General features: G+C 36.8%; 1 protein-coding gene across 3 annotated transcripts in view; it reads right to left on the bottom strand.

Annotated features, from left to right (window-relative positions):
- Positions 1 to 25698, bottom strand: part of PXDN (peroxidasin) — a 93655-nt gene that overhangs the window by 18821 nt on the left and 49136 nt on the right. For all 3 annotated transcript variants that reach the window (XM_072926051.1, XM_002195455.7, XM_072926050.1), the window contains 13 exons: positions 23331 to 23402; positions 22685 to 22756; positions 22007 to 22176; positions 20627 to 20744; positions 18381 to 18550; positions 17188 to 17460; positions 15798 to 15914; positions 14558 to 14716; positions 11407 to 11519; positions 10299 to 10455; positions 6801 to 6909; positions 6202 to 6359; positions 271 to 1774 (listed from right to left, as the gene is read on the bottom strand). In XM_072926051.1, coding sequence (XP_072782152.1) covers positions 271 to 1774; positions 6202 to 6359; positions 6801 to 6909; positions 10299 to 10455; positions 11407 to 11519; positions 14558 to 14716; positions 15798 to 15914; positions 17188 to 17460; positions 18381 to 18550; positions 20627 to 20744; positions 22007 to 22176; positions 22685 to 22756; positions 23331 to 23402 — 3192 coding nt within the window. The remainder of the gene's footprint in view (positions 1 to 270; positions 1775 to 6201; positions 6360 to 6800; positions 6910 to 10298; positions 10456 to 11406; positions 11520 to 14557; positions 14717 to 15797; positions 15915 to 17187; positions 17461 to 18380; positions 18551 to 20626; positions 20745 to 22006; positions 22177 to 22684; positions 22757 to 23330; positions 23403 to 25698) is intronic.

The raw sequence follows: 25698 nt of genomic DNA, 5'->3' as shown, positions 1-25698 counted from the left end.
CAAAACTAGGCATTTCCAATTAATAATTTCATGAACACATGCAGTATATATTACTGTATATATACTGTATATATTCTTACTGTTCGTAGAGATGTAGAAGCAGAGAAATTATCTGAATGTGGGAATTGTTAACATCTATTTATTGGTACTGATGGAAGTTTCTTAAAAATCCATTAAGTCTTAGCAAGTATCTTTTTCTAGATAAGACATTCAGATACGGTTTTTGCATGCACATTGAGATAATTGACTTTTTCTTCACCTCAGGCTCACCTGCTAAGTTTCTCCCTGATTTCAGGATTCTTAATTTCATTTTTCAGATCTTCAAAAGTCTGAGCTGAAGAAAGATTACAGTAAACTCTAAAATCATGGTAGGGAGGAATTCCATGATCTCTGCCTCTCTGAATATTCATAGCTGCCAGATCTAAAGCCACAGTACGTGCCATGGAGAAGAGTCTTTCTGTTAATTCTGTATTGAGTAATTGTGAGGGGACACGCATCTTACCAGCAACACCAAAAAATCCCCTTAGAAGTGGATCAATGCCTCCTTCATTTACAATCCGAAATGGAGAGAAGAATGCCTTGTGAAGAGGTAGGTGGCCTTGTGGAATAGGTTCAAAGTTTTCATCCAGTCGATACAGAAAAGGATTAATGAGTGTGTGACCAAACCTAAAAGCGGCAGTTGCAAACTCATTAGTTATGCCAGAATTAACACTGGGATCATAACCCTTATATTCGCCAAGCATCTTCATGCCTACCTCTCCAAAGATCTTAGGGAGCCAGTGGCTAAATGTTATGTGTTGCATTTCTGCCCCAACAATTTTGCGTGTTTCGTGATATATTGTGTCACCGTCCCAGTGAGGATTGAGTTTCAGTAGCTCTGTGGCAATTCTGTTGTGTTCTCTAAACCACAATGTGTGGATGCTGGTAAGACCCAACTGTTCATTAGAGCGCTGATCACCAGCCAAGAAGCAGGGTATTGGGCTTTCATTTTCATCTCTCATACATTCTGTTGGTGGGCCAGTGGCAAATGGAAGAAGGGGCTTGCCAGATCTCTGTACAATGCCCTGCCTCAGAAGACCCCTTTGACTTGCCAAGTCTCTGATTTCTAGTGCTTCATGGTCCGAACTGCCGTACACATTGGACGCATCAATGTATGAAGTCAGCTGGTTGATCTGTTCTCGTGGGTACACAGAATTCATCAGGAGAGATGTCATGCCACTTCCACAAACCGGGCTGGAGCGCACGAAAAACATGCAGCGTGCACCATTTCTAACTCTGGGATCATTTGGAGGTATCATGATTGAAAAGCATGGAGGATCATTTGTACAAACAGAACTGCAATGCTGACCATCTGAAAACCTGGCCTCACTTAGTGCAGCCACAGTGAGGTCAAGGTCATGGTCAAGAAACTGACCCCACTGCATGAGCATGTGAGTGTACTGCTCGTCAGGAGTTACGGTTTCCGTGCCGATCAGAGTAGTTGAAACCAAGCGAGGCATTGGGAGTGGGTAGCCATTAGAGAGTCTTCTGGGTTCAATTCCCCGAGGCAAATTAAATCCATTTTCATAGACTGACTTTAACAGACGTTCAAAAGCTGTCAGAGAAGCGCCCCACATGGGATGCTGAAGGTTGTTGCAGGTTCCATCATGTGTCCTGTACTTCTGGTGGAAGCACATATCGGAGCAGTTGTTCACTCGTCGATGAGCTGTACAGCCTGAGAGATTGGCTATCAGATTCAAGTACTGTGGGGATACAAGGTCATTATAGTGATAACCTGAAAGAGAAAACAGAGAAATAAAACTATCAGAGAATTCATAGACTCACGGTCCCCCCACAGATCACAAACGTATTTGAAATGTTATTTTTCTTTTTTTATTTTACATTTCCCATCAAGATTAAACATCCCTATTTTTAGATAAGGACAGCAATAATCATATATGTATATTTGAGCATTAGGTCATTTGAACAACTTCAGCACCACTGGGTGAGGAGGAAACTAAAATGCCAATTCAAGTGCAACTTTTACAAAATGATCCCAAAAGGAGTTCATTTTGTTATTTAAAAAAGCAGAGACATTTTCAGAAATAAAAGCTTCATATTGAGACAAATAGAACATTTTCCTCATGTTAGTAAAAGCATTTTTAAAAAGTAACACTTAAATGGACTTCAAGACTTTAGTTTTTGAGACTGGCTCATTCACTGGACAATACTATTTTGTTTTGCTTCATTACAATGAAAGTTTCAGATTTTAAGAAAAAAAAAAAACAATAAAAAATAAAATAACCACCAGCAATAGAGCCAAACGTGGAATGATCTCTAGGACAAATGTTGTGGAGTAACTCATATTCACATTACCCTGGACGAGTTTCCATACAAAAGTAGTGTTTGTGTAGCATTTGGCACAGATTTCTTCTGCAATCCACACCATTCACCTCTGGGACTAAAACATAGTTATGATTTTCCTGTATTTTTTTCTCAGTTCATAGAAAAATAATACCTACAAAATATATACTGTAATTCATTAGAATTGTGTTTTGAGAACCTCAAACAAAGGTTACATACTGTATGATCTCTGTTGTGGTATGATGGCATGTGGAAGGACTGAAGACCATAAGGCCTCCCAGTACAGAGTTGGCTGACTGCAAATAGTAGAAGAGTCAGCCTGAGCCTTGTCCTTGCTGCCTATTAGGAATCATTGTAAAAATGATTTTTTACTTAGTAACATTTGGATTTTATTTCAGGGGGAAAAATTCTGGCTACATCTACATTATCAACTTTTGTAGATCAACAGAAATGTCTCAGTAAAGTGAAATTTTTGCTGCTGAGTAAGACACATCTACTGTATCCAAGAGTAGGCTTCCTTCAGAAAATCTTTACTTTGTACTCCTGGACTTGAATGTGGGCCTGGACCCAATTTTTCATTTAAGTTTAAAAGAATTCACATTGTTCAAGACCCTATAACAAATCATACCAAAGCACAGTAAGTGAGGACAAATGCTAAAAAGAGCCAGTGGTCCACAGCAAAAGGCACACTATGAGTGACTAATGGATAAAGAGCGTGGATGAACAAGGTTCCAGGATCCAGGAGAAAGTCCAGGAGGTGGAGTATTTGGCAGTGTTGATGTACATTTAGCTAATTAGAAACCATCATACACCACCATGGATCTTGATCTGGAAAGCTTGCAGTCAGCAATAAAATCAAACAAGCAGTATAAAGGCAAAAGGAAAAAAGTAAATGAGTGAGTGTAGAGGGGTACTGTGCTCCCACAGACTTCAGGGGTTCCCAGCATGATGGCAAACACTCAAAAATATGAACTGAATGCAGTTTTGCAAGAGGTCAGTATTGGTTGATTGCACACAGCTGGGAAATGTTACTTTTAGTCCTGAGCTCAGTCCCAGTGTGCCTGCAAAGACAATGGTCTTCATCTAAATTCAACACATAAACATGTGCTAGGCACAACTGGCTCTCTGCCAACCTCCACAATGCAGAGCAATTGCAAACAAACTACCTAAGCCCAGCCTTGTCTTTGCCTTGAAAGGGACTGTGTTGCTCAAAGTTGTCCAGCTGGGACAGGAGCTGTGCTCAGCCAGGGAAGCTGTTTCCCAGCCTTAGGCTATGAGTACTCCACATGGTTTACAAACAAGTCAAAGCAAAGATATCAGATATTTAGTGCTTGCATTAGGCAAAGCTAACACGCTCATGCAGACATACAGAAATTATTTTATGGAATATTCCATACTAGGAAAAAGAAAATCAAATCACAGAGCAAAACCTGTAAGTGCCACTGGGTAATGCAGCAAAATACACACTTTGAGGATATAATTGGCAGCATATTAAAATATCCTGGTTACCAGGGCTACCTAGCTACCAGTTTAATTCTAGAATTATGTCCAGAAAACTTATCTTCTTTATAATAACCCTCCTGTTTAAATGATCATCATTCATTATGGAGTTATTTGCTTATGATAATTATTCATTCAAACGAACATTTCTGGTGATCCTGATTGCCATCCCCATTTCTGAAATCAAGTTTTGAGCAAAACTTGACTGTGAACCTTTTGGGTGGAATGACCTTCAGTACTAATTTATAATAAAAGGCTCAGGTTCTCTCTTTAGAAGCTCAAGTGGGATGTAATATCTCATGATGGATTAAATTTTAGCTTTCTGATGCCAGTTGCTAATCCTTAATTTCCTCTCCCATTGTAGGCATTAACTTTGCCTCTGCTCTCTAAATGGCTGGGCACTGGGCATTTCCAGTGCTTAGAAGCTGGCTAGCTCAATTCACATATTACCTTCTTTTTGAAGCAAGGAAGATATTTCATAGAGTCATAGAAATATAGATTATAAGGGACCTCTTATCCAGACCAAGCTCCTGCTAGAAGTAGAGCTGTTTCCAGCACTTGATACCTGTATAGCTGATCCAGCAGGCTTGAAACCTGCCAAGTCTGAGACTCCTCCACCTTTCTGGATTAGTTGTTTCAATGCTGCACTGGTCTTCTGGTGAGAAACTGTTTCCTAATGTCTAATCTGAACCTCCATTAATGGCCATTCCCCTTGTTATACAGTCTGGCACTGCGGAGGAGAATTTGGCTCCATAATCTCTCCTTGGGATATTCAAAGATTTTGCAACAAAAAAAAAATCTCTGACTGGGAAACTGTCACGTTTCTCAACTGTTCTCAGTGCTAAACTGCTAAATAACACCTTTCATTTGGCTCTATATTTCAAAATAAAATGAAATAAGGACAAAATTTACTATTAAAAATTGGAGTATTGGGCAACTTAAATGAAAACAGATTTATTTTACTATTCAAGTTTCCCTAAAAGACAGGTTTCTTTGGATTCTGTAGGTCTAAAAAGCAAGATCTGATTGCAAACAGAATTTCCAGTATCACAAAAAGTTGCCTATTTTTGTTTTTATTAACTAGTATCCATAAGTTTTAATGCCAATTTTTGGTAAACCTTAGGTGTTTCACTATTATGAATCCTAGTCAACCAGTTCTCACATATCACATTTTATATATTGCTAGTACTATATATTTATAGCATATATATTCAATATTCTTGCATATGCATCTAATCAGAGAACCAAACCAAATGGGGTGTCTCTTATAATACATCCGCTTTCAAAGCATTTTGAGTAAGTTTTTGTGGCAAACAATTCATAAAGAATTATCTACTAGGCTCTAATAATGAGTAACAAGCTGCTTTTACTAGCAAATGTGACAGTACACCACAAAGCTTGTTGTCTTTGGTCTTATAAATACTTGATAGTTCATGGTCAGTGTTAAAATTTTCAGAAGTTACAATAAATCCTCAATTATAAATATCAAAATGAATGTAATGAGTAAAAGTATTTCCTCTAGATTGTCAGGGTAGTTTTTGGCTAGGTCTCAAGTCTCAAAAGCTCTCCTAAAACTCTATCATTATTTCCAAATGCTTCAATCCTATGTTTCAAGCCTATCCACCCATTTATCTACACACATTAGCTGTACGTACTCCAGCTGGACTTCATGAGTTTGACAGGAATCCAATACCTAAAAGGCAGAAATTAAACCTCACACCTTTTTTTGCTAGTAATAAAAAGCAACAAGAACTGTATTTCTCATTACATCATGTCAGTGTTAAACAAAGCAATTAGCTTAGTTTGACACTCATAAAGTAGAAAATAATTCTTTGAATACTATTGTGGTACATGCAGAATCCTTGGTTTGTAAGGTATACAAATCCTTCTTGTTATGTCATATTTTCTCTTTGCCAAGGCACGCTGATATTAAATGGTTTTTCTTAAAGAAACAGGAACACTTCTTATTTTTACCACACAAGAGAAAAGTCTGTTCTGTTGTGAGACTATGTGACAGTGATCCTAATAAATAAACACACAGAGAATTAAAAAAGAGGATACTTTATGTCCTTCCATTATACTAAGTTTGACCAGCAGAAGAATCAGAATCTGAACTTTTTCCTAATATGTCAGTGTGAGAAAAAACACTACACTTGGAGAGCTCAGAGTTATATAGTGAGCAATGTACAAACCAAGGATGGAATTTGTTAAAGTTTTACAAAGTCAAATACTTCACTATTTTTAATGTAATGGTTCTGCAGTTGGGACCAAACCTCAGAGAATTAATGTCTCCTGAAGTATAATGACTTAAAAAGGCAAATACATGTCAAAACAGAAGAAAAAGGAAAGCATACTGACTTGTTCCATTCAGGTCAACCATTAGACCGTCTTGTACATGCTCTTGAATAAGCTGTAAGGTCCTTTCAAATATTTCCCCAGCTCTTGCTTGCTCAACAGTGTATGGGTCCCTTGGGTATCGAAATAAGGCTAGCAAATCATTTGGAGAACGAGGACGACTGATAGATAATTTGGAAAAAAACAGTAAGTGTACACAGGGGTTACAAAACAACAACACTACATAAATCATATAAATGTTCAGCAACATGATTAGTACATACCTTCATTACTCAGCTCAAAGTGGAAGGCAAACCAAGAAGAAAAAATTAAATAAAATAATAAAAAATTAAATATTTAGTAGTAATTATATATTTATTAGCATTTTAATACACATTATCTCAGCAGAAGAGCTGCTGCAACGAAGAGAGTTCTCAACAAGAATATATGAAGAATAACAATCCTTATATGTCAAACTGTTAGTATTCTCAGAAACAACCAGACACTATCAATATCTTTTAAGTAACAAAATGGTTTATTGTTTAATAAATCTCACATTATTTCTGGTATATACAAAATTAAATCTGACTTCTCAATTAAAAAGAAAAAAAAAAAGGGGATACCTGTCAAACAGATGTGTACGTGTTGAATTTATTGCTCTGTCAACAGTTGCAATTGCTTCCACAATTGACGTTTGTACAAAAGGATCTCCATTTCGGCTGACATTAGGAACTAGAGAAAAAGGAATTCACATGTTATTGCAAAAATGGCCACACACAAAAAGATACTTCCATAAAACAGAGTCTAGACACGACATCATTTCAGTTCTACAAAGTAAACCCTTGTTCTATAAATGTTAGTTCATCCAAATATAAAATTCTTAACCATTTTGGAATTCTATCAAGGTATATTAAAGTAGAATAAAAATTAATTTAAAACAGAAGTTAATCTAAGTTTAAAAGTCATCTAGCTTATAACTCAAAACCAAGATAAAGATAAATGCATAGAATGTTTAGCTGTCCTACAATTTCAAATGCAGATGACCAAATCAAAAATTAATTATTATTATTAAGGGTTTTTTTTCTGGTGTATTATCAGGTTTCAGGTGTTGGTATCAAGAGCCTGATCTATAACCACTGAAATCAATGCATATTTCCCCTTTGATTTCAGCTAGTTCTGAATTAGTATTGAATTCAATGTAAGAGCTTAAAGGGCTTACAGGAATGTGCTGCAAGTGGTACATAATGAACAAAATTTATGTAACTGAATGAACACAAATTAGCATTATTCTTCTCCTGGTCTTAGTATAATAAGCAACACAGATTAATTTTAAAGGGCAGTAAATATTTTTTTTTTATTTAGATCACTACTTTGCTTCCTACTTTACAATTATCCTTTAAATACTAGATTAAAACTCACATACTTAATACTATTTAATAACCATATACAACACTGGAAACTCAATAATGCATAGGCCTTTTTATACAGTGCTTTGCTGCAGCTGGATGTTTGTACAAACTATGTAGGACTAATAACCTTCTTTTCAGTCTAAACTAAGAATTACCAGATCCAGGGGCAAAAGCTAACAATTTCCAGAGTGTGTTTAGATTGGAAAAGTCACACAGGAAGAAGGGTAAAGTAGGGAAAAAGTCCAAAGCAAATATACTGGTATAAAATCAGCAGATGTACAAAATCATCTGACATAAAAAATGTTGTTTATAAGCTTTTCATTACTTCTTTTTTTATTTTTCCCTAGATAACTTTTCATTATTCCTTCTTAAGTGTCAGCTTAAATTGTCTCTAGATGAGTTTCAAAGTCTGGGCCCACTTAATCAAACTTAACCATCTATACCATCAAATAAAACAGTCCCTGGAACTCTATAGCTGCAGATGAAGACCCTTTCTGTGCCCAGAGGCCAGTCTCAGGCTTTTGGCAATATATTCCCAGCATACAAAATCAGCTGCCCTTTCCACACTGCCTGAGGGCAGTGGACCCTGATCTGTCCTAATTACCAACTGTACTTGCTTGACAGATTCATTTTCAACAGCAACCACACAGAAACACTGTCAGACAAGCTACTTATTTTAGGAAGAAATGCCATTTACAGGTTTAAATTTTAGTTGTTTCACATTTGAGTGCCTTCAATGATGTGAACAGTGCAAAATCGCAGCCTGTAGAAATCCAGGGGCTGGTTACCCTCCTTAATGCTGTCTACATTAGATGTAAACTTGGTGTTTACTTGGAGGGCTATCTGGTTAATGGTGTACATTATACGTGGGCTGAGGTATAAACCTTTCTCAGACAGTTAACTATTCTGTACTTTATTTTTGTTTAGATTATTTATTGCTAGCAGTTCTTTTTTTAGACTGATAAATGTTAGAAGTTAAAGCTTCTTGTAAGGGTCTCCCACAATACTTTTTTTTTAATTTGGGCAGGGAGGGGGAATGACTCTTAAAAACAATAGAAAAGAATGGCTAAAGGAAAGCATCTTTAAAATATTATCCAACACAGACAGGCAAACCTGTTCCCAGCTTCTATACACATGCCTTTATTTTGTCTCAGTCTTAGGAAAGTGTTTTGGTTTAGAAACATTCATAAAACATTACCCTTTTTAAAAGAAATGATGCCATGAAAGATTTTAGGAATTTCTGGCTATGTCATTATAAATACTATCCACACAGATATTAACCAATACTTATAATCTGTCCACTTGTCCTCCTTGATCCCCTGACACCACCAGTTTTTAAAGTAGCCATAGCAAAACAGCATCTCATATCCCACTAGTATGAAGGAGAAATTTCGTTTAAAGTTTCAGATGGAATGCAGATTAATTCAGTGTAGTTTCACTAATTTTAGGTATATTTATGCTACAGTTTAGAAGAAATTACCCATATTACAATTATTAACTGCAAATCAGCAAATAAGTAGTCTTTTAGTTTGCTGATTTCAGCAGATTAGAATGATGAATCTACACCTGTATTAAGTGAATGAAACTGGGGTTTTATTTCAACTCATTATTTCATTTTTCAGCAGTCTTAGTGACTTGAGAACTAGGTAATCTTTCCTAAACAAAAATGTTTTTTTGCTATGCATCTCCAGAGTAGCCAGATTAACTGATATTCATAGACTTTCTTTCCTTTCCTACTTCATACAAGTAGGTATAGGAATCTTATTACTGAATGATTCCTAGCCTTATAATTTTTCCCTCCTGAGTAATCTTTAGAGATTAAAGAAATAATTTTCATAGAAGAAAGTACAGATTAAAAATCTACTAAAAGCAACCTAAGACAGGTAACATCATAATTTTGTTGATGCTATGGCACACAATACATTGGAAAAATCACTGGTACATCTTTATCAATTTAGTAAACAAAATACAGAACATCCCAAATAGCACTGGGAAAAAATACCCAATATATTGACGATATCTTCACACTAATCTTCAAAATACCAAAAAAATCACTGTTCTATACTAATTTTTTGAAGATATAAAGATATTGTCTTATATTCCATATTCAGAGACAGAAATTAGTTTTCTTTTATTTTCCATCAAAATTAAACTTAAAAATCAGCAGTTTCAGTAAATAAGTCAGAAATGGTCAATCTTTGTAGAAAATTTATTTCCTTAGCCTCTTTTGCTGCTTTATTGACATTTATTACATAGTAATAATTAATAACTATTATTTGCCATTATTAATTTCAAATAATTAGAACAAGATAAAATACTCTCCTTTTCTTTTTGTTTTCTCTTTTAGCTTCTTGAGGTCCATATTATATTCCTGAACTGTTTTGCAATAGTTGCAGCCTAATTTGCAACGAAGTGCTGCAAGTATCCCTTTGAAGATGCCAGAAGACATTTGTCAAGTTATTTCTAAAAATTAGACTGGGTATTTGCCTAGCAAATTCTAAAAGCTCTAAATAATTTGGAGTTTAACACCTAGAGATATTCTTATTACAACATTACCATCTTACTAAAGTATGGAGGAAAAAAAAAATGGGAGGAAAATAGCCACATGAATAAAGTAACTAATTTAGTATCTTTACAACTTTGTTTAATCTTACAGGTTAGACAATTAGGACAAAACTAACAATCCAAGTCCTACTGAGTCATGTATCTTACCATTTACACTAAGCACCATACTAACAGAGGAGTAGCCTATGGTGTTGCGGGCAACACACTCATAGCGACCTTCATCGGCTGTGCCAACATCGCGGATGGTGAGAAATCCCTCCGGACTAACGTGAAATTTTCCACTCTCAGTTACCTGTACTCCATCCTGCAGGAAAGCCCAAAGTTGACTTATTCAAAATACACTCATTTTCATACATGATTTTTTTTGTCATCTTTGTCTCTTCTGCTTTTATTTTTTATATTTCTATTTTGTATGCCAAGTTTACAGTCAGATAGATTTAGATAAACTTATACAGAAAAATCACAAGTACTTCTAATTGTACAGTGTATTTCTTTGCTTCTAAAATTACTCTTTATTACAAATAAAAGTATTTTAATAGGCTTTCACCACATAAGATCTATGACCAAAAAATACCACTTGAGAACACAAATATTTTATTTTTCTGAAAATTAACCAACTGAAATAGGTCTCAAGAGTTTTACGTATATCAGTTCTTCATGTACATTCAGAATGCAGTATATTTAGAAGCTATTTAAGGTTCATTAGAGTAAATTTCTAATATTCACTACTTGAAAAGAAGAATATAATCGGAAAAATTGACTATCAATATTAGCAATTCTTTAATTCCCTGGTAACTCTGCTAATACTCTATAGTTTGATAAAGCAATTATTACATCACTGAAAATCAAAGCCACAAAGAGGTTACCAGAAAGTTACCAAAGCCTGTCCTGGTTGGTCTCAACCTAGCAGTAGCAAATGGCTCCAGTACAGCATTTCTTATTGTTTTATAATATCATTGAAAGTATTAGGCTATTCACACCAAACTGTTACTAAGTACAGACCTTTTAAGGCATACATTATGAACTGTAGCTGGGCTGCATAATAATTTGCATCAATACATATGTATATTTATCTATATAAAATTCAGGTTTCGTATCTATATACACGCTCTGTATTAAATACTTACCGATTGTACTTCAGATAATGTTTTTAGACACCATAGGAAGCAATAATTTGGAAATGTGCACTTTCAATAATTAATTATGAAGAGATGGTAAGGCCACTGCAGTTCTGCAATAACTGAATATGTAATACCTTATTCCATGTAATGACTGGCTCCGGCTCTCCTTGAGCATTGCATGGGATCTGCACGTTTGTGCCAACCTCCACTGTCATATCACTGGGAACACTGGCAAATACAGGAGTCACTAAAAAAGCCAAATGATACACTGTATGAAATATGAAACACAACTTGTGCAAAAGATGATCAAAAAATAGGTTAGCACTCTGGTTTTATCAGTTGCTGAACACTTCTTGATCTGTTACATGATTCTATCTTCAGGCTTTTAGATGCTTATAACTTAATTTTAGGGATTAAATTCTCCTCTAAGAAACTAGTTTCCCATGGCATGGATGTATATTCTGTGGATAAAAAGCTGGCTGCATTATCAGGCCCAGAGATAGCAGTGAATAGAGTTACATCCAATTGGTGGCCAGTAACAAGTGGTGTTCCCCAGGGCTCAGTAATAGGGCCGGACTTGTTTAATATTTTCATTGACAACCTGACTGAGGGGATCAAGTGCTCCCTAAGCAAGGTCATAGACAACACCAAGTTGGGAGTGTTGATCTGCTGGAGAGTAGAAAGACTCTATAGAGGGAGCTGGACAGGCTGAATAAATGGGCTGAGGCCAATTGTATGAGGTACAACAAGGCCAAGAGCCAGGTGCTGCCCTTGGATCACAACAACCCCCTGCAGTGCTGCAGGCTGACGGCAGAGTGGCTGGAAAGCTGCCCCATGGAACAGAACCTGAGGGTGATGGTTGACAGCAGCTGAATATGAGCCAGCTGTGCCCAGGTGGCCAGGAAGGCCAATGGCATCCTGGCCCAGATCAGCAATAGTGTGGCAGCAGGAGCAGGGCAGGGATCTTCCCCCTGTACTCAGCACTGGTGAAGCCACACCTCGAGTCCTGTGTCCAGCTGTGGCCCCTCACTACATAAATGACATTGTAGTGCTGGAGCATGTCCAGAGAAGGGCTGGTAACAAGTGACAGGACAAGATGAAATGCACCTAAGTTGCACCAGAGGAAGTTAGATTAGATAAAGGGAAAATAGTTTTGCATAGAAAGGGCTGTCAAGCACTGGAACAGACTGTCCAGGGAAATTGTACAGCCACTATTCCTGGAAGTGTTCAAAAATGTGTGGATATAGCACTTAAGGACACGGTTTAATGGTGAACATTGTGGTAGTGCTACACTGGCAGTTGGACTTGATGAAAGGTCTTTTCCAACCTTAATGATTCTATGACCTTATTTCTGATGTCTGCTTCAGGATGATTTTAAAGTACTTTAAAATCATCCTAAACTTTTAACTAACTTCTAACATAATAGGCTAGTAGTTGTCAAAACCACTTAAGTTCCATGCATTAAGGGCTCTGAAAAATATTTCTTTTAATAGCTAAACCTGTACAAAGTCATCAAAATGAATATTGCATTAATTGGTCATCTTTTTTTTGTTGTTGTTGTTTTAATTCTTTTAAGTAGCAATGACTGCAATTTCGCAGAAGACAAAAGCAAAACCTTCCACAACTCATTCAAATGAGTCTCTCAGCTTGGCTTGCTGAGGCGCTGAGTCTTGACAGAGCTCCTACCTCCATGAAACCTATAAGCCTCAGCCCTTAAAACATGAAAAAATCACCTTAAATTCTAAGGCCAGAATACACTGTTACCTAAATCCACTGTGAATAAACTTAATGTGTTTTTAAACTCTATTTGTCTTCAAATCCAAACTGATGCCTGGCACTCAGATATCATCATAAGAAGCACATATAAGATTATGAAGACATTAAGAATTCTATTTCTGCTGTAACATATACTGCTATACTGATGTCATGATACTGATATTTAGGGGGGAGTGGGAGAGGGCGGAGGGCTGTGCTTTTACAGAAAAGTATTTGGCTCCACTGCAGTCATTTATACTACCAACCAAATCTGGCCCTACTGTTAAACTGTACACAAATGCCTGTAAAGGACCAGAAATCAGTTCAAATAAGGCATCCAGAGGCAGGTGTCCAGGACTGGGAGGTAAGAGAGTCTGGCTCTGTGGATGTGAGCTGAGTCATGCCAGCAAACAGACCTGGAGCATTAATCTGTGTTTATTAACACTGATTGAACCACAGTGACCAATGACTAAACATTCCTCAGGTGAACTGTCCTTTTGTTAGAAGCCCAAAAGAAAATTTCTCTTCTTGCACAATTGAAAACAGCATTGCAAATAATCTGTGGAGAGCTCCAATTTCATGACACATATTCAGCCTTCAATCTTGAATTTACTATCTTTTGGTGACTGAATTTAGCAACCTGAGTTGCACAAAAATTGTTTTATTAAACTTTACTCAAGTCTAGTGGAATTTAACACAGCTGGAAAGCTATGAAACTTTTAAACTGATACTTGTTTTATATAATTTTAACAAACATTTATATAGGTTAAAAAAATCATCTCCATTTTGACAATCTTAAACTAAGAAAAATCAATAGAATTTTTTTTTCTGACAAACATCTAAGCTCATTTGAGCACCTTTTACATTAATTTTAAATTAGGTCACTAAAAAGAAATGCTTTGAATTACATGTTTTATCTACTTGAATTCAGTTAACCATAAAAGTACTTAAATAAAGTATGAATGGTAATATGATTATAATTTATCCTGGAAGTAACTTACTTAGAATTTAATTGAAAAAAAAGCATAAAAATGGATTTTGGGGTTAGTGTTTTAGGACTTTATTTTGTGTCAGTTTATTTTCAGCACAAGAAATGACTTTTCTTTATGAAGTTCGTTCTGCTTCTGTAAAATAAAGTGTTCTGTTTCTGGGCAGGAAACATTATAAATGTGTTAATAATACCACTTAACTAACATCATAGAGCCTTATTAGAAACTAGACTTTTCACAAAATAGGAAATTTTCTAATGCATAGGAATACTGTCATCCTCAAAGCACACCTCCACTTCTTACAAAAAAAAAAAAAAAGTAAATCAGATAAACCTCTTTCCCAGAAGACAGACTGTTCTAATGGAGTGATACCCTGCACAAATACTGGCAAGTTTCCAGACTTGTTTGTTGGAAATCACCTGGGATCTAAAAGGAGATATACTCAGAAACAATCACACACAGTACTGTGCATTTTACTGTAAGCTTAAATTGTTCTCTTTTTTCTTTTTTTGCCTTCCCAGCAGCTGTCCCTGGGCTGTACCTCTAGGCTGCACAGTCAGGTACACAACGATCCGCTGGGATCCAATGATGTTGACAGCTTGGCATTCATACTGTCCCTGGTCATGCAGAGCAACCCTGGAAATCCTCAGCGTTCCGGAGGACAGAACTAAGTGTCTTCTGTCAACAGACAGCTGGCCTCCTGAAACACACAACAATATCATTTGCTCTTTATAGCAACAAAGCCCCTTGGTGTCAGAAAAACGGAAGCCCAGGTTTTAAGTTTTATAGAACATTGGAAATTATTAATGTTTCTTAAAAAAAAACAAACAAAAAAAAAAGAAAAAAAAGAAAAAAAAGAAAAAAGTTTCAAACCTTTACTTCTAAGAAGATAAACATGAAAAGCAAACACATTATACATATGCACACAATCATAATCCTTATCACTTCCCTGTTTCTGGTAGAAATAAATATTTTCATTTAAGGAGCATGCTAAAGCATCCAAATGAGAAGGTATAAAAACACCAACATGTGTTACTGCTCATGTCGTATTATTGCCATTAGACATGGCCCTGAAAAAAAAACGTAATATAAGAAAAATTAATTTATATCAGTGTCTGTACCCTATCCTCCCTTTCTAGCTATTTCATTTGATTGGAGCAATCTAAGTAGAGGGAGAAACAGGGACATTATCAGCATCAAAATGATGAACAATTTGTTAAGAATCTGCTTTATGTAGCATAATTTAGAATTTCCTAAGAGTTATTTAGCCCACTAGAGTTTTTTCACTCAAATCAAACAGAATTTTTGCTTACTGATAAAACATCCACTACAATATTTCTTCCTTCTGTATTTGGCTTAACGCCTTTAGAGCTATAACTTGATAGAATAGTCAGCAGAGTGCACCCCGTTGTTTCTGTCAATGTGCAGTAAGTGACAGAGATGCTGGTACACTTACAGGCTGGAGTGTTCTGGTTTCTGAAGAGAGCACATCCCACCTAATTTCAGACCTCCAGCTAATGACAGCCATCTGCATTTCTTCTGCAGTACAACAGCAGTGATGCATACTGCTCCATGTAATTTGCCTCATATTTCTTGAACATTTATTAATATGAATCTATTATGGATACATATTTTAGTGACTCTTTTTCTACTTAACTCTGTTTCCTTCAGAGACTGAATCAACTAAATAAATCCATGCAGTTCCTTTCAGTAAAGAAGTGATTCCAATATGACTGACAAACTATCCTGGTAGTTTAAAAGTAAGAATGGAACACACTTACCTCCTTTAGTCCAGGCAATAACAGGCTGGGGATAACCTTGTGCTTCACAAGGGAAGTCAACAGTTTGTCCCTCAATCACTGTTTTGTCTTGTGGAGTGACAGTAAACTGAGGTAGAGCTACAGAAGAGAGAAAGCCATTTCAAAAAAACAACTGAAATATGCATGACTAAATTATATAGTATTTCCTGTGTAAGTTGAAATAGCTCGTATTGGTGGGAAAAGAGATGCTAATGGAATTCTTTTATATTGTTACCCCCAAAGAGAAGAGAGCTAGGGCAACCACTTATGCAAAAGGAACATCTCTCTCACAACCTGGCCCTGATGTCCGTGAAGGCATGTGGGATCTTCTGTGACAGATCCAAAATAAGAGGTATAGTAACACTTGTAGAATCAAACAAAGAGTCTTCCCTGGATTGAAAATATTTTCTTCTCTTTCTCTCAGAACTTCACAGTTAAATTGTGAAGAGGAAGTTATGTAATAAAAACCTTCTTGAGCTGCCTGTTTTCTTCCATGAAAGCAATGAGTGGAGCATGGGCCAGATTCTGCAGTAGCACTATGCACTAATTAACTACTCACTATGTTAGAAGTATTTGTTCAGCTCTCAAAACAAAATTATCCACTGGTAATAAATGAACACCACACAGACAAGTTGTTTGGTATAGCTTTAGAACTCATTGAAAAGGCATTTGCAATCTTAACTGTTTGCCAGATAAAGACTTTAATATGGGAACAGAAGCAAACAAATTCAAAGGTTATGTAAAGTATTGTGGAAATAGAAGTTCCAGCGTGAAAATGTTTGCAAAGAATATTATCTATATACACAGGAGACTCCTGATAGTTGATCTCAAATATTTTATAATCACACTATTGACATACAATATCAAAATTTTTGCAATCACAAGTTAGAGTACTTTGACTTTTGCTTTGTAGAAAAGCTGTCTAATGCCTCAGTTGGCAGTATGATAGTTTCTATAAAACCCACATTCACTGAAGTGTCTACAAAAGAAAAGTGGCACAGATCTGTATTCAAAACTTCATTTTGAGTTCTCCAGGCACAAATTCTAATCTCTACCATTGCTGCCCGTTATAGAAAATATTTAATCATTCAAAAATTTGACACTGCTTGTTTGTTCCTCCATGCCAACAAAATATAAGAAGTTAACATTTTAAAACATTAAACTTCTGATAATAATCAATTAAATGCAATTTTCAGGGAAATAGTATATAATACCTTACTCTGTGTGAAGTATAACAACTTCCCTATGGACTACAATAGTGAAATTAGAAGTAAAAACTCTTACGTTTTTAGTTTGGCTCTGTCAACTCAGAAGAAAAGAAAACTCCACACAATTTCAAGTAATACGTCTCTCCCAGTTTAACATTTTTTACCTTGGACTATGATGTATGCAGTCGCATGGATGTTATCTATGGTGTTAGATGCAAAACAGGTGTACTCGCCACTGTCCTCCTGCTTCACATTTTGTATGTAAAGTCCTCCTGATGGAGTTATTGTGACACGAGGGTCATTTGGTAGAGGGGTTCTGTCGCCTTTGGTCCAGGTAATTCGTGGCTGAGGGTGCCCGGTTGCACTGCACTCCAAGGTAACACTCTCTCCAACCAGCACTTCAGTATTTTGTGGGTGAATCACAAAACTTGGCCTGGCTATGAGAAAACAGCAATGCCTAAATGCAGTTGTTAGCTTGCACAAATATAGTCTAAAACTGGGGACACCTGGGGGGGTTTAATAGCTGTGTTCCAACATACCTCTAATCTTGGTGCAAACTCTGCCTTGCTGTAAGTCTAATCTAACTGCAGACATCAATAGATAAAAACAAAAACTCTTAATTGCTCTAAAGTTCCTTTTCTCAACTCCCATTAAAACAATTTCCAAACATTTTGCTCTCGTGTGCTGATCTTTAGAAAGGTCTCTTCAGAGGCATGGACATTGAGACCCAAAACACAAACAGACTAAAAATTGCTGTAAGTGCACAAAAGCCAAAACTGATTAAGCTACATTTTAAGTAACTTTTCTCAAGTACATGAGTAATATGCAGTGACATTTCAAGTTTACCTGATGCTGTGTGTCAAAATAAAATGTTCTCACAGCAAAGACTGTGTTTTAAAAACATTACAGTCCAGGACAGGAATTTAGTCCTTACAAACATGAGGCCTTGGCTAGACAGAGCTAAAAGGTTCTTGAGCAAGGATGGCTGCACAGGATGTGCCGAAACTTCCATAAGTGGCCTCTTCAGCAGCTTGTGGTTTTCAGTATCCAGAGAGATATTGCACTGAGAAATGTTGCAATGCAAAGCCTCTTTTCCTAACCCTTCTACAGCCTATGAGACTATTATAAAAATTGCATACTACAATAAACATATTAATTAACTGTCTGACTTATATTTTTGTTCTAGGGATATTATATTATTTTGTTCTAGGGATATTATAGCTTCATAATCTAGGTCTTAAGATGTCCAAGCCCAACAAATCCACATATCAAGCACCAAAGCATATTATTTTTTAACAATCTTATTATTAAGATAACTCTCCATCTGAATGCAAAATTCAGACTTAATGTTCTTTACCTGGTGACTCAAAGTATCTAAGAGTAACTTCCTGAGTTTTCACTTCTCCAGCCACATTTTTTGCCATGCATTGGTAAATGCCTTGGTCTGTTTCTTGAGTATTCTGGATCATCAGTGTGCCATCATCCAGCAAGTTTAGACGGGAATCTTCTTTCATGCTGAGCTCATTACTGAGAAGAAAAGGATCTGCTAGAGTTAAATCTTTAAATCACAAGCGCAGAAAACTGCCAAATAATAAAACCCAGGAGATAAATTACCCAAAATAACTTGTGGGATAAAAGAAGTTTTACTTTGTTAAAAATAATGGAACTTTACATTTTCTCCTAAAGAGAAGAAGAGGAAAAACAAATCATGAAACTATTTTGCTAATGCAAGTAATGCATCTTCAAAATGAAAAGTTAAAATAATTTTATGAGGAAAAGCTTACAGGGAAAAATTACAGTCAACAAATACACATACCTGGTCTTTAAAAGGCTGTTCTAGTTGGCAAAACAATTAAAACTGTTTCCACTGGAAGTATGCCATACAAGTTCAATATTCAAGATACCGTCTACTAGGAGAGAGGTTAGCTGTTTTAAAACCATCTTTGTGCCAACCTCTGCCTGGACAGTTCAAGGAGCACTAATTAAGCTGATTGTATTTTGTACTGGTTTAAAATGTAAATTAAGGTCAGGTCTTAAGGTAAGGTCATGAATGAGTTTCTGTGATGTAACCTAAGCCTTAAGGGGTTTTATTAAAGGAACTGTTTCTCAGTCCACCCTTTACTACACGATGAAGAAAGCACAGAGGAGGGCTGACACCACACATCTTATGTACAAAACACAGCCTACTAATCTATTCAACGTACTGCTCAACAGGGTGATGGCTTTTGACTGAAATCCTGGCATATTCAACTGCCTTGCAAACAGTTTTGCTCCCATTCCTGCAGCCAGGAAATGAGCCAGAGTCAATAATCCCTCACCCCAAGCTCAAGTTTCTTTTTAAAACTCATATGTGTATTCTGAACATGTTTTCTTTGTGTATTATAAACACTTGAGCCAGAGAAAATTTTGAAAAAATAATTATCCCATTCGAGTTCAAGGCTCTGTTCTTGACATACTCCATAAATGCTGTACCTTTGCTGCACAGGGGGTTCTCACTGACATCAGCAGAAAGATATAGAAGCAGGACTCTAAATCATGCCATTTCATCAGCAACTGACAAACTAAATTGCTTTATAGAAACTGTAAGGGAATTTATGTTCCAGGTCAGGATTGTATAAGAGCGTTATTAAGCCAAAGTCCCATTTGCTGATAGTAAATTCACAATTCATGTGTCCATTGTAGGTTCACCTCAGTTTAAGGGGGTGATGCACTGGCACAAGGCTGCATCAGCTGTGCTGTGCCGTGCCCAGTGCAGCTGGAGGGAGCCGAATTCTGGGCACAGCCTGAGCAGCCACTCTGCAGCAGGCTGGCCCTTGGGCTGTTTAAAGATAGTCATCCTTTATAAAACCTTCCCCCATCTTCTAAGTGGTAAGGGAAAGAAATGCAGTAGGTTGGTCAGACAACTTGTGCTATCTCCACCCCTAGAGGCTTTTAAGATCTATCTGGATAAAGCAACCTGCTATAATACCTTTGAGCAGAAGGCTGCAACGGAGACCTACTCCAACCTTGGAGACCTCCTCCAACCTGAATTACACTACAGTCTTGTGATATAAAGACTTGCCTGCCCTGCATGTACTGGTCTGAGGAGGCTGGAAACAGATGTCTCTCTCCTCTCCTGGGACAAAGCTCAACTTTGGAGGGAAGGTACCTCTGACAAGCTGGGGCTCCAGAAAGAGTTCTCTGAAACTTTAATTGTATCCAGCTGGAGTACTTAAAAAAAAGTATCTTTTGCTCCACCCCAAGACATATGCAAATGCTAAGTAATTCACAGACTGTATATACAAGTCCACATATACTGGTACTTATATATAAATGATTTAGTATTACAGGTGTGAGCAGCTTTGCAGGTATACTACAGCTGAACATCTTACAAATAGTAGTAGAGTAACAATACTTTCTAGTTACAACCTCTTAAATATTTCAAATTATTAATAAAAGAGCTATGGGCCATCATTACTTCATATGCTTATTTTAATTATAGCATGTTTTTGCTGTAACTATTTCATATAGTACCATATACAGCACATGGACATGCACCCAGAAATGTACACACACAGACAAATGTAATTGCATCAAGTTTCTCTCTTTCTCTTTCAAACTTACTTGTTTCGAAGCCAGATAATTTCTGGTTTAGGATTGCCTTCAGCCCTGCAAGTGAAGTACACTGTATTCCCTGAGGTAACATCCACATCCTGAGGCTCTGATGTAATTCTTGGCCTCTCTATATCAACAATAAAACATACAAGGAACTCTTACTTATTTTAAAACTACTAAAAACTGGTAAATAAAAATATTTCCACACATCTTGTAAAAATATTTTTCACAAATGTTTTGACTTAAATTATGTATATGCTTAGTCAGGATTAAATGCACTTTTCCCTGTGCAAAAGTGACTGTGGGATTTCTGACTTTCTTCATTGCTCCTTAGGATCTTTCAGCAGACTGGAAATAGATTGTGCAAATTTGTATCAGGTTCTAAAGCAGCTGTTTTATTTATTTGAACAGAGATTCAAATTGCCTATGAAGGAAAAACTTTAAAGCAGCAAGCACAAGTGCCATTTAAAACAACTTCCTCTAGATAAGTATCAGTGCCTAACCTACCTCACAGAATAATTTGTACAGCCTACTTCCTGCAGTTTCTTTATCCAGGCTCCTTAGATGTGCAAGGAGCTGGTAGCATGCCATGTGCATTATACTTGCACCAAATTCCCCTTGTACTATCTTTTTCAAGAACCTTGTAGATGCTTATGGTCATAATTCTCTTGATCAGAATTACATCCACCACATATCCAAAAGGACAATTTACTTATTTTATACCTTGGCTTCATTATGTGAGTGGGCAGGCAAATGCCCATAGCTTGATGAGAAATCTGCATTTTGATTTCAGAGCACAAGAGGTACTGGGCCAAGTCACACAGTGCCCATGGGGCCAAGCTATGGTCCATTAATCCTCAGTGGCAAAGGATTCCAGTGCCTGTGTGGGGCACTCCTATACTCACCTATAGGTGAGTAAAAAAAAAATTCAGTGGCCCAACCCCAATTCCTACATCTACAAAAATTTTAAAGGCCAGAACTGTGTCATCAGGGGCAATTCAGTAAAGCCTCTTTCCTTCCTTTCCCTCATACAGAAGGGAATAAAGGACAATAATGTTAATGCAACACCATAGACCCTGTTATGGTCAGAACTGAAATACAAAAGGAAAAAATAAACTCCTTCAGGATAATCACCTTCTCTTCTTCAAGGAGAAATTTAAAACATGGTTATATTTGTTTCATTAAAGATAGGCTGAAGGGTAAAAGCAATCAATCCTGTCAGGACACAAAACCAGAAGAGGAACACAAAGAGATTTCTGGAAATAACCAATATTAACCAGAGGTGGTCAGTGTTAACAAACAGAACAACAAATTCTAACTCCCCCCAAAAACACAGTTTAGGTACATGCAACCCATTAAAAATAAGCCATAAGGAAGTGGCAAACCCACCACAGTTCAATTCTTCTGGTGTTATTGTGGCCACCGATCTTCCCTGGATCCTCCGCGGATACTCACAGGTGGCTGCTGCCTGAGCGTTACCCGACTCCGCGTACGTCTTCAGCAGCTCCGCCAGCCACAGGATCTCACAGTCGCAGTGGAGAGCGTTCGAGTCCAAACGCCTGCACAAAACAAGGAGCAGCCAGAGCTCTGTTAGCAAGCCCCAGCCATTTTGCTAGGGTCAACATGGTTCTGTAAATGGAGCAATGCCTTTATCTGTGAATACAGACAACAGCCAACATGCAATACAGGTGGTGGTTACATGCTTATAGGCATTCTGGTAGTTTTTATTAGAAGAATGTGTGTTATTTTTACTGCCCAAAGAACAATCTAGATATACTATTTAATCTATAAAACAATGATTACAAATAATCCCAATACAGGAAATAAACTCAAGACTTTCAGTAACTAAAGAAAATAGATATAGAACAATAGTCTCAATCTATGCACACAAACAACTGAAGCACAGTTAAGAAAAAAATTTAAAATTTAATTAATATTTAATATTTTAAATAAAAATTAATATTTAAATACTGTAAAAAGCATTTGCAAGGAAGATAAATACTGCAAGAGAAGATAGTCTAATTGATTTAATATTTCATTAGTTCAATAATAATTCAATTTACTTACAGTCTCTTCATAGATTCTAAGTGACTAAATGTTCCAGGAATCAAATGAGCTATTCGGTTGTTATGCAAAAACCTGTCAAAAACACAGAAATATTCATGTAATAATTCAGATTTTGTGATGCATTCATTTAATTTACATCCTTCTGGAAGGTTTTCAAGCGAAAGTAATCTAAAAAAATTTAAGAAAAATAATTGAACCTGTTCAGCAACTCATTGACTGCTATTTTTTAAGGAGCCTCCAAGGTGTACTTGGACATGTCCATGTGGGGAAAAAGAAGCCATAAGTAACTACAAGGAAGGGAGCTCATAAGCATTCAAATTAGAAATTTTTTTAAAAGTCTTAAATAAATAGTCTAGTTCTTCATTCACAACATTTATTTTAGGCCAAACATTGATCACAGATCTTTGGGAAGTAGTTTTGCAAAAGAAAAATAAACCACAGGCAATGCTCACTTCTGCATGCCTCGAAGGTCAATCTCACCAAAGTGTTCTTGGAAAGACTATGTAGTAGTTACAGCAAAAAAATTGGCTTAAAAACAATCTATGGCAATGATAAAAATATTATTTTTTAGTTTCAAATGCTTGATTTCATTCAAACAAGGAAGCAAGCTGTCTTCTGAATCTTACCCCAAGAAAAACAAACTTACAGCCTTTCAAGTTTTGGAAGATGAGTAAAGGATTCAGGTTCCAATGTTTCTATTTGATTAAAGTGCAGATACCTGAAAATATGTGAAACAAAAAGAAAAATACTGAAACAATTTTCTTAATTGGTGAAGTATTCAAAATAATTTACTGTTTCCATACTGTTTACAGATCTAAATGGCCATACTGATATAGCAGCTTTTTTCTGTTACCATATGAATCTCATACTTGAATCTGAGAAATAAAAGACATGACAAACAAAGATGTGTTTGCCAATCACTATATGGAGTGTGTGTGTGTACATACATTAGCAAAAAACCCTGAACAGTGCTTTGGAGATTTTAGAGATAATACTTTGAACACTATTTTGCCAAGTCTGGTGCTCACTGTATGCATGCTTGAAACAATTTATCCAAAAAAAATTATTTTTATAGGAAAAATGTTGTTGGCTATTTAGAAAACATTACAGTTTCCAGCACAATAACATTTTTCGTGGCCAAATGCTTTCACTTCCATGAGTGAAAATTTCAAAAGATGCTGAGAAATCATCTTCTCTAGTCCATGAACACTGGCAATTAAAGCTGTGAACATTCTCAAAACCAAATTTGTCATATAAACCCAAGTTTGACTAATTTGACTTTAAAAAAAGGGCTTCCTAGCAACTGGTGCCGTTTGATGCTCTCTTGATGCTTATGCAAGCTATTAACATTACACAACAATAAATCTACAGCTGTTAATGCAGTAAAATTGAGAAAGTTAACATAACAAGACAATTAACTAGACTATTAACCTGTAACTGCTGTGAAAATGGACTGCAAAGGCAGGATCATTCCAGCACCTACTATTTTGTGGAGATACCCCTGGACCTTACAGATGAGAAAACAAGATGTAATAGATAAGACTGGCACAAGAAACTGTGAAAATTATTTATAGACTTTGGATCTTGATTATATCCAAATGTGTTCAAAACTCTTTTACATTTCTTATTTGACCTCTGTCAAACTCAGGAACCTCTGGAGAATTTGTATATACAGTAAGCACTGTAGTCTGAAGAACAGAAAAGCCTGTCATTTAAAAACAGTGAGAACAACTCCAAGCTCAGTATCTCCTGAAACATCAATCCCTCAGCATAACAAGGACAAGGACACGGGGATTCACCCGTGCTGAGCAAGACGGTGGCTGCGCAGAGAGAAAAGCGGGAGAAGCGGCGATGCCGGCCAAGGCCTTGCAGGAAGGCGCGTGCAGGGGGAAGCCGGGCACGTGCCTGGCAGCCTCCCAGGAGAAGCCAAGCCAGTGAGCAATGCCAGGGAGCCGTGAATGGGGACCACAGAAAAAGCCAATAAATCAGCACGGGAGTGATCAAGCACATCAGAGTGCAAGCCTGCCTACTGCCAATGCAACGCGTGGCCACAGAGGATCTTGAACACAGAGTATGGTCTTGTTAGCATGAAGAACCAAGAACTGCATCACCTTGCTGGGACTGCCAGTTTTCAGCTCCCCTTTAAAAATACAGGGCGATTTCTTCTAAATTAAAAAGACAGATCTCAAAGGCAGATATTTCCTGCAAGGTTCATTCAATTTGCCAGCAGACAGAAGAGAGACCTCAGTGAGGAAGGACTGGCAGGACAAGGACTGGGCAAGGTCGAGCCATGAGGTGGGCAGGCACTGCTTGCCAGGAGCCAGGACTCTGCTCACCTACCTTCAAGGATCAGCAGCATATGGGCAAGGCAAGGTGGGGATCAATGTAGAAGGACAAAGGGGAAAACCAGGCACAACTAGAGGGTTTGTTATCTCTGAAGCAGCTTCATTTTGGAAAAAAATTACAAACACTACTTCTTTTGCAGGCAGCAGTGATTTTTACCTTTTTAACTTTCTTAATGCTTCTTGCATTTGTATGCCTCATGAGCACCTTGCAAACACATCTCTTTATATCCCAAATAAATTAATCTCTTGTACTTTGGCATTGACAAGGCAAGATTTGTAGGCACTTCTTATTGGAACAAAAAATATCATCAATAAAAGCAGACACATTTTGGCGCACAACCCATTCTTCAGCACCACAAATTGGGGTGAAATTAGAATGAGAGAAAAAGAAAGAACACCTCTCTCAGATAGTTTAAGTAGTATATACATTTCAAAACTCAAAGCAGCAGCCCATAATGGTTGTTTAGTACTCAGGACTATTAGAATTACAGATGTAATCAATATATGCCTGAAAAGTTACCTTGTTTTTCCAAACAAATTAAAAAAAAAAAAGTTGTTATAAACCTTGCCTTGTTTACAAGCTCATACCATTGCAGATACAATAATTCAGGTGCTGAAGAACATTTTAACAGCTAACTTTACCTCATCAGATATCACACTATCTAAAGC

The sequence above is a fragment of the Taeniopygia guttata genome, chromosome 3 (assembly GCF_048771995.1).
Source record: "Taeniopygia guttata chromosome 3, bTaeGut7.mat, whole genome shotgun sequence".
NCBI classification, from domain to species: domain Eukaryota; kingdom Metazoa; phylum Chordata; class Aves; order Passeriformes; family Estrildidae; genus Taeniopygia; species Taeniopygia guttata.
The sequence above is the reverse complement of the archived record's forward strand: the minus strand, read 5'-3'. Positions and strand labels throughout refer to the sequence as shown.